The sequence below is a fragment of the Mandrillus leucophaeus genome, unplaced genomic scaffold (genome assembly GCF_000951045.1).
Source record: "Mandrillus leucophaeus isolate KB7577 unplaced genomic scaffold, Mleu.le_1.0 Scaffold147, whole genome shotgun sequence".
Lineage (NCBI taxonomy): Eukaryota > Metazoa > Chordata > Mammalia > Primates > Cercopithecidae > Mandrillus > Mandrillus leucophaeus.
Genome location: NW_012101443.1, coordinates 5060095 through 5070520, shown reverse-complemented (window position 1 = coordinate 5070520; position 10426 = coordinate 5060095). Strand labels below are relative to the sequence as shown.

General features: G+C 35.5%; 1 protein-coding gene across 1 annotated transcript in view; it reads right to left on the bottom strand.

Moving 5' to 3' along the window:
* Positions 1–1116: 1116 nt before the first annotated feature.
* LOC105535530 (von Willebrand factor A domain-containing protein 8-like) overlaps positions 1117–10426 on the bottom strand; it is a gene marked incomplete at its 3' end in the record, with an annotated part of 189590 nt that continues 180280 nt past the window's right edge. Inside the window, exons 18-20 of the mRNA XM_011974646.1 lie at positions 10235–10341; positions 6537–6643; positions 1117–1188 (exon numbers count right to left, since the gene is read on the bottom strand). Coding sequence (XP_011830036.1) covers positions 1117–1188; positions 6537–6643; positions 10235–10341 — 286 coding nt within the window. The remainder of the gene's footprint in view (positions 1189–6536; positions 6644–10234; positions 10342–10426) is intronic.

Sequence of the window (10426 nt, the reverse complement as noted above, 5' to 3'; positions counted from 1 at the left end):
ATTTTTTAATCAGTACTTTAAAATGATAAGTTTGAGAGGCTAAATATATAAAGAAAATGTATTATTTTTGTAAGTACAAAAAAAGAAGAAAAAATAGAAACCAAACTTCAGAAACCTGGTTACCCTTAATTTAAGACCAATTTAAAAAACCCAAAGTACTGTTCACTGTGAGCCTGAAAATTCAATAGAGGAAAATTATCAGGACCCCGTAAACCTAAAATTTTCATACGTTTCTCCATAAACATACATTGAGCGCCTACTATGTAAAAGGTACATGCTAGGAGCTGAGGACAGAGATAAATAAGAAAAACACGGTCCGTGCTCTCAAGGGACACATAGACAAGTTGCAAAGACAGTCATATGGTATGACTAGTATGATAAAAAGGAGATAAAAGGGAGTAGAAGCAGGAAAAACCTATTCAGCCAGGGACAAGGGAAGGTCTCTCTTCCACAAGTTAAAGGGAGGGTATATGGGTAGGGGACAGGAAGTTCTCCGTGCAGAAGGAAGAGCATGTACCAAGGACCAGAGCAGAGATAAGTAACTGAATAGATGAGAAACTGCAGAGTGCCTCAAACTAACACAGAGAAAGAAGGGGACATGGCTTAGGACTAGAGGGGTGGGCAGAGGGTGAATCCTGTAGGACTGTACACCATACTGAAGACTCAGACTATACCTAACAGCAATGGGGAGCCAATTTCAGCAAAAAGACAGAGACTCAATCAGATTTTAGTTTTACAAGTATCAATCTGACTACAGATACTACAGAATGGACAGCAGATAAGAATGGGCATAAGGTGGGGATGGAGCTATCATAGGAAACTATTGCTGTAATCCAAGTGGCAGGTAAAGATCACTGGGGCTAGAGTGACAGATGTGGACAAGAAGAGTACATACTTATAAGACAGAATGGACAGAACTTGATGAGAGATAGAATGGAGGATGATTTAAACCCTGAGGTAATTTTGAAGTCTGGAAGATAGCAGAGTCTCATCCTTTAATTAAACCAGTCATTTAATAGGGGGAAAAAAAAACTGATTCCAACAAGAAGAAACTTACTGCTTTTAAATTGTTACTATCATTTTTTCATTGGTACCTAGATTGTAGCCATAACTCACCTGGTTGCCAACCAATAATAAGTGTTCTCCAAGGAGAAAGTCTTTCAGCATGTCTTCCATCACTATCATGTGCTAGAGAAAAAGGAACTAGGGGTTAACTGTGTTTTGTAAAATCAAGGTGAAACAAGAAAGTTAACTATAAAGATATCTTTATAGAATATAAATATCTATTATAATAAATAATAATCAAGCAATTTGATGCGACCCAAAATTAAATCTATGGTTAGAAGTAAATTATATAACCATTTAGGTCACTGATATTGAAAACTTGAAATAGTTCACCTGACCAAGACTAAGCAACTGACTAATATTTCAGAGTTTTTAATAATTCAACTCAAATACTTTTTATCTATTATACTATGTAGAGTTGGCTTATAATTTAATATAATATTTAAATTGACACTTGCTAATGTAAATATACAAAGGCTTCCTAAAATAACTGTACACTTCTAGGGAACATTTTACATTGACTTGTTCTTAATCATTACCTTTAAAGCTATGGATAGCTTCAGAATTAAAAATATACTATTTACCTTCCACACTTTCTAATTTGAATTATGACACAATATAATAAAAGAACAAGATTAAGGTTGTTCACAATAGCCACAGAGGAAATTACATTGCTCTTTTGTATCTTGAAAAATAAGACAACTGTAAGTAGGTCATGCGGGTTCTTTGGGGCTGGGAAGAGATCTACACTCCAGTACAATTAATATTCCTATTACTTTCTTTGGTTTTCTGTATCAAATCAATAGCAGCTTTGTAAGTACTAAAGTATTGAAGTTTCCTATTTGTAAACAGTCAAATTAACCTTTTGCATTTAATACATGCTGCAGATATTTTTCTAGTACGTCACTTGCTTTGTCTTTTCAATTTTGTTTATGGTGCTTTATATATATTGTATAATATACATATAAATTATATATAATATATAGATATAAAATATAGATAATATATAATACATACATATACACATACACACAGAAATTTTTCTTTTTACTTGTCAAATTTAATAGTATTCTCTTTCAGAGTTTCTTTCTTAGAAGAAAAACTGAGAAAGTGCTTTATCGCCTTCAGGAACAAATGAGTATTCCCTCATGTTTATCTTGGTCATTTTTAATTTCAAAAATGCTTTCAGATACGCCATGGAGCTAGAGTTTTAATAAGGCTTGAAGTGAGGTGAGGATATAACTATTCTTGAACACTTTTAAATGGATATAAGGTGTATGCTTTTAAGAATAAAAAGAGACACTATTAATAATTATGCTGAGACAACAAGTATAAGCAGAAACTATGTTAAGCAAACCAAGATGTACATCATTTTAAGCTGAGTTCTGGTGGGAATATAGTATGGAGACCTCTTCCTTTTCACTAAGATGAAAAGTCAGTGCCAATTCCAGAAAACACTAAGTTCTTCCAGTAATAAATGGGCTAATGTACGTTGAAAAGTTGGAGTAAGTACCTGAATAGCCGAAGAAAAAAGCAATGTAAATATCAAAAAATAATCCAAACTATATTTGTGTTCTTCTTTACAATTCTCATGTCCTCCCACTTCATGCCCTCATTATATCTAACTCGATTATTCAAATCAACAAACCTTAGCTAAGGCTAAAGTCACCGCCAACACAATTCTCCTCTTAGCCTCTTGACCCACTTAGTACTGCAGACAATTTCTTAAAAGTCTCCTCTCCCAGTTATCCATTTCCCCTGATTCCTTCCTACCTCCCTAACAATTTCTCCCATAGTTTTCTGAGCTGGATCTTCCTGTAGCAATTCCGTCTTTCTACGTTCTTACATGCTTCCCTTTGTATTCATGGTATGGGGCAGGTGGTGACTACTCGTACCCAGGCACCCACCTGAGGGTTGAGGGAGGGCTGTGTGCAGAGTTGGATACCCACATGTCAGCATTCAAAGACCCACCTCTGACCCTGCTCTCCTTAAATCCTCTCATCTAGCTCATGGCTTCAGTTACCAACTCCACACCAATCTTCAACAGCAAAACTTTCCTCCTTAACTACAGCCCTCGATTTCTGAATGATCAAACCACTTCGTGATTGCCCTGGCACCTAAATTCAACACATCTAAAACTCAACTTATTCCTTTCTCCTGAACTTCATTCTTTATCCTGCATCTTTTTCTCCAGTTAATGGCATCATTTTCTACCAGCTGACCAAACTTCTATCATCAGCACCCTGCCCTCTTCATTCTTCTGTTATCAAGATCCAACTAAACAGCACCTGAGTTGTTAAGCCACCAAAAATCAACTGCATCTACCCTTTCTTTTCCATCCCCACAGTTTTAAGGTTTTTATCATCTCTGGCCTAGATTCGTATCAGCTAATTAGCTTCTCTAACTTCAGTCTCTCCTTAAGTCAATGTGTTCTTACAGTCCTGACACTTCTTTGTTCAAAATTTGTCAACTCATTTCTCAAAATTCCTTAAATGACTCCTAATACTTCAGGAACAAAAGTCATTCCTTACATTCGTGGTCTAGTCTCCTCACCTCCTACCACTCTCCTTCTATACTGTGTTTCCAACCATGGGCATGATTTAGAATAATGTTCTGCTTACTCTTCTGTTTACTTTTTCACCAGACATTGTGCTCCCTGAGAAATAATCTCTGCCTTTCATCTAACACAAATTTCCACTGACTTGATCTCCTAAACAGCCCTGCAATGTGTCCTCTCCGCTCTGTCCCCACTGTCTCCTCTTTAGTTCAGATCCTTCATAAATTTCATCTGGACTACTGCAATCACCACCTAACTAGTTTCTCTTTGCCTTGGTTCTAACTCCTAGACAACAATAAAGAGTAAAAGCAAAGTTAGCCAAAGTACAAATGTGCTTAAAATCTTTCAATAACTTCCTCATTCTTCTAAATAGAATCCAAATTCCTTAACTACCAGGACTGAAAAGATCTCACTCTTTCCTCATTCACCAGCCTCTTCTCCTGACACTCTTCCACCTGCAACCTCAGCTTCATACCAGTGACAACAATTTATATATAGCTCCCTAAATGAGCTACTCTCTCATATAACTAAGTCTCTGCTAATGCTGGTCTCGTTGCCTGAGAGGCTCTCCTAATTGGGTCTGGTTGACCAATTTTCTATGATCATTCCAATCTGGGTCAATCAACCCCATCAATGCTACCATAAGTAAACTGCACATACTTCCACCACACTGCGTAGTAACTGTGTGTACCTTCTTGCAGATTAAGAACAACTTGAGCCCTAGAGCTACATACACTTGTGTGTGCATTTTGATCTCTGTATCCCAATACAAGGCCAGACTCATAATGGGTATTTTAAAATTCTTACCCATCTAAAACTCCTTAGGCCTATTAAGAGGCTATTAATTTCTCTTTCCTCCAACTTCCTTACTGCTGCAAGTGTAATATTCCTTAATGGAAGACTTAATGAAGTAATATCCTTTATCAAGAACATTCAAAATCTTACTCATTATTTTATTAATCCACTCAACACATATTTACTTGGCAGTTACTACGTGCCAGGCACTTTACTATTTGCTGGAAATATTAAATAAAGAAAACAGGGCTGTGCCTTAGTGATATGGAAAAACACATTTCAAAAGTCCATTTCAACACAATGTGGTAAGGAGACAACAGGGCATAGAACAACAAGATGATACAGAAGCACCTCAGTCTACAAGAGGCACTACCTACTGCTTCAAAGATGAAGTACAGCATAAAAGGAAGTAATAATATACACAATGGAAGCAAATTTAATCAAGCTACTGTCCATAGAATTGGTGCAGCTAAAAAGTTTTCATTAATGGCTAATTCATAATGCTTTAAGAAGAGAAGGTATGTTTGGAGATAGCTTACGAAAAGCCCTTCAGGGCCACTGTGTAAAGTTCATGGCAGCCCTGCGTCCTAAATGTCCATGTCACAAACACCATGGCAACAGACATTGTGTTCAAGGGCACAATGGTCTTTGCTGCTACTGAATTTCCTACATTCTTACATCCTGGAAGTCTTTTCAATCTTTGCCACCAAGGAGTTTTTCAAATTGTCATTTATAACAGTTTCCTGGTTCTTTGTCTCTTTGTTCCTTTCCACTACATGAATAGAGTGTAATACTATAAGTGCTTGGAAATAGTATGTTTTCCTCATAATCATGTTTTTGTCTTTGACAGGCAAGATTTTTTTCTACTTTTGTATCTTATAAGTAACTTTATTTTCTGCTCATTTGTCTACTGATTGTGCAAGAGCATTAATGCTCCAGAAAAAAAATAAAACAGTTAATTGGCTATAGAATGGATAAAAATCAAATCAAGGTTATGCTCTTTTCTATGCCATACAAAATTATTATAGTTTTGACAGATTTCAGAATTTTTAACTAAGATTTTTATTAAGAATAATATGTCTAGATACCTATAAAGTTAATATAACTTAAAATGTATTATAGAAAATTTTAAGTAGGTGTTTTACTATAAAATACATAGCCACTTGACAGAAAAGTTGGAAAAGAAAAAATTTTTATATTATAGGTAATTTTCTCTAAAAAGAATTCTTATTAAAGTAAACATCTACAATAAAGTTTTCTAGATACAAACTTCTACGTCTTAGTGGAAGGTCCATAACTATTGGCTAGTTTACAAGGAGAGCCTCTACCATTCTCCTTTAAAAAAGAAAAGGAAATAAAAGAAAAATACCAGGAACTTGCAGGAAAAAGAAGAGTATGAGAAAAAGGATGCATCAGACATATCCCTCTGAACTACTGAAATCTTTTAACAAGCAAGTAAAAGAGAGGATGATAGCTCTGTTTTGTGTTTAATTTTAAAATGTTTATTTTAATTTAAAAATTGTATATAAAATTACATATATAATTATGTGTGTGTGTAGATATATATATATACACTATATTACCCTAATGATAGCAACAATTCCTCCAATTTTTAAGTATCTTTGGAAAAAATTTTCTGTTTTCTGTCTTATGTCTTAATGAAAGATGTTCAGCCAGGTGTGGTGGCTCATGCCTGTAATACTAGCACTTTGGGAGACCGAGGCAGGCGGATCACGAGATCAGGAGTTTGAGGCCAGCCTGGCCAATATGGTGAAACCCTGTCTCTACTAAATATACAAAAATTAGCAGGGCATGGTGGTGCACGCCTCTAATCTCAGCTACTCGGGAGGCTGAGGCACAAGAATCGCTTGAACCTGGGAGGTGGAGCCGAGATTGTGCTACTGCACTCCAGCCTAGGTGACAGAGTGAGACTCCATCTCACACACACACACACACACACACACACACACACACACACAAAATGTTCAACACTTCATTCTGCATCATCTAAATTAAATTTAGGAAATCACAAAAATAATTACATGTCAATTTCACTTGAATTGGAGTTTACTACCATAATTTAAGTGATTTATCCAAGAACACAAAGCAATACTCTTACCTGAATGTTGTCATAGAAAAGAACATCAGGCACTTTCATTTTCTCGTGCGCATTATAGATCGGAGCACTAACAGCACCAATCCTCAGAGTTCCAGATGTTACTTCACCTAAACATTTCACACAGGACAGATAATTATTCATAGCACTGTCCTCAGAGATGCCAAGCCACCCAACATAGAACACAATACAGCTTCAGCAATATCTGTGGATTTTAATTTAACATCTAAAGAAATAAACTTGAGAGTAGTAATAAAACACCACAGCTCTAGATACAAAATGCTCCAAAAGGTAACAAATTTTCTCTAAAACAATGTAGATAGAAAACAGTATATATATAATTGTGAGAAACTAAAAAAAAAACAAAACAAAACCAGAATACAGTCAAGTCACCTTCATAAGTTTGTTTGGTCAGAGACTATAACACATACATAAGTTAAATACACCTAAATTCAAAAGCTCCAAAGTACCTTGAATATTATTTTTTAGTGTGTACCAATTCAGAAACCCCTTAAGATAATCTCCTACAGCTCTAGTAAAAAATACAGATGAACTAACCTACCACAGAACTCTTAAATTACTATTTTCAGCCAAGTGCAGTGGCACATGCCTGTCATCAGCACTTTAGGAGGCCAACGCAGAAGGATCACTTGAGTCTAGGGGTTCAAGACCAGCCTGGGCAACACAGAGAGACCCTATCTCTACAAAAAATTTTAAAAATTAGCCAGGCCTGATGGCACATGTTTGTAGTCCCAGCTACTCAGGAGGCTGAGGCAGGAGGATTGCTTGAGCCCGGGAGGTTAAGGCTACAGTGAGCCATGATTGCACCACTGTATTCCAGCCTGGATAACAGTGCAACCTGGTCCGTCTCTTTCTTTATACATATATACATGTATATGTGTGTGTGTGTGTGTGTGTGTGTAAACAAAAAATAGCAGGGCATGGTGACGCATGCCTCTAGTCTCAGCTATTTATAAATCACTTTGGATAAATTTATTGGATAAATCACTTAAATTGTGATATATATATATGTATATACACACTACAAATAAACATAACAAAATGAATATTTTAAAATTACTATTTGCAAGGTTGGTGCAGGAGGCCTATATTTTCAAATAATCACCCAGGTGATTTTCATACCCAGCTAGATTGGGAACCGCTGTCTTATGCAATTATTTTGTAATAATTATATATTATTCCTTATTTGCTTTAAATAGGTTGACCTAGAATAGATTATGAGTTCCTGGAAGCCAGAAAACTAAGTAATAAAGCTCTTAAAGTCAGGGAACATATCTGCCACGTATTCCCTACAGTAACCGGATACACATGACATGTTCACTGACATGTTTCAAGTTCAATAATAATATTAATAACATTAATAGTAGCAGGTATTTTAGTAATACTAATTATTACAATGATAGAAGCTATCATTTGTTAAGGACCTTCTATGTGCCAGATCCCTAGCTAAAGCTTCACCTCATTTTTTTTCTCATATGATTTCATGTAATTCAAAGAGGAAAGAATAATGAGAATACTAAAAACATACACTACGTAATTTTCTCAAAATCACCCAGCTAATATGAGTAGAGCTTAAAACAGAATTCAGTCTAGTCTGACATTCTTTCTACCACATGGGATATATTTAATATTTTACTCCAAATAACATTCCAACCTGTGGAAATACTTTAGCAAGCAAATACACAATGCCTTAAACAATTCACCCATCTTTTTTTTTTTTCTACTTCAAATAAGAAAATTACAGTTTGTTTCTCTACTAGAATGTGACTTTTGTGCTAAGCGTTTTGAAAAACAATGGAGAAAAGCAATGTTTGCTTCTATGGAGTACTGTGAACAAGTCTGAGCTAAAAATAATCGTCACCCTGTTGAATCACTGCGGAGTGCTACACATTTGACACAGCACAGTAGATCTTAACAGTAACTTCGCCCTTCAATAGATCCTTGCCATTTTCCTTTTATTTACAAGTTCTACAGGGAAGGAAAACCATGAGCTGTAACACTGAGAGTTTACTATTTATTTACTACCATTAGGTCTCTGAAATAGACCCAGTATAAAACTGTAAAGGGAAAGAAAGAGCAGGGATATGGCAGTGAATCTACTCTCTAGTTGCATGTTGAGATGGCACACATAATTTCAGATTCAAACAGCATCTGATGCTATCTATGGTTTAGTTTATGGAATATATCCACTCAGTAGATTTATGGCTTAAGGACAAGTTTATTCACTCAACCAATGTTTATTGTTAAAACATCAACCTCAAAAAGGAAAATGCAGTCAGAGAATGGTGATGTTAGCACTTCTGTGGGAGAAAGTTGGCTAGCTATCTTCTAAGAAACCCACAGAATGGCATTATTTTGGTAAATTTGTCAAGGTTCTCAGCCTAGTAGGCTGACTGATTTTGTCATCACAACTGAGGGCAAATCTAACTTTCAGGAGAATATTAAAGATACATATTCTGGTTTCTCTATATGTATATTCTGATGTAAAATCAGAATTGCAAAATATTATATGACAATTGTAACTTTCACATGGACTGTGATATACTGGTTGCCATAACCAGCATATTAATTGGAGGGAACCTGCGCGGAAAGCCAATTCCTCATCAGAAGGTTGTTGTGTGAACATGGAGAGTTAATTAAATGAATTCTTCACAAGAGAGATGGCCTTAAAGATGAATGGAACCAGACAAGTAAGAAGTCTCTTCACTTAGGCTCCTTATCCCCTACACGAGGCTTAGATGGGCACTGCTAACACTAGCCAGTAACCAAGACCAAACAATCGGCAGTCTGAATGACAGTCGTTCTTTGGATATTTAATAGACTCACTCAAATAATATTGAGAATACAATATTATTCCTTTTCTTTGAGTTGACTCTGCATATCTGTATTCAGATCCCTCAGTATGCTGAGTTTATAATTTGACTCTAAAAAAGTCATCTTACTTTCTCAATACCAAATTCTTGTCTCAGTGCAGCCCCAATGATTAAAAGCATCTGCTACAAAGAAAACCACAACAGTCCCTTTTAAAGAGTGGTCACACATTGGCTGCTTCAATAAAATAGGTATTTACATTTTTAAAAAATTGAAAATCTTTCATTATGTTCTAATTGAAGAATAGAAAGCTTTTAAATGAAGAACTAAATCTCCTCAGAACTCAAAATTATATTTATGGCTATCCAGAAGAAAAAGTACCATAAAAGACAATACAGGTGGAAATGGAAGGAATAAGATGACATGCATATTCTGATTATTATTTTAGTTTGTATCAACCTAGGAAAGTTTCTCCAACATATTGGACATCGCTGACCCTCAAAATGTAAATGTGCAAAGAAAACAGCATTCTAGATTCACTGGTGAAATATGTTTGGAAAAAGTACATTTGTCAAAATTACACATGTTGATTCACAGCAGGAATTCTCAGAATATCAGTTGGCATCAACTGTGAGTCTTACGGGTCAGGGGAATTGTATCTAGTATGTACTGAAATGAAGTAAATATCCTAAGATTTTACTTGTGTTTTTCAAACTTAAAAAAAATCAGGTTGATTTCTTCAGACTAATACATAAATCAAAGTAGATGAAAACCAAAAACATTTTTAACTGGAACTAAAATAAATAGCATCAAATGTTTGCTAATTATTATTTCACTTAAAAAAAAAAAGAGCCAAATCAAATACTTACATTTGTAATCCTTCAGTTCTGGCTCCAAATTGTCATCGGTATTTATTTCTATTGTGTCATCTGCCAGATTTTTTTCTAATGCTGACCTAGCAAGACTGGGTAAAAACCTGGAGGGTAAAGAGGGAGGAAGGGGGAAATGCATAAAGTCAAAGCTTTCTGCGATTCTTAAATACATACACACACACACCCCGT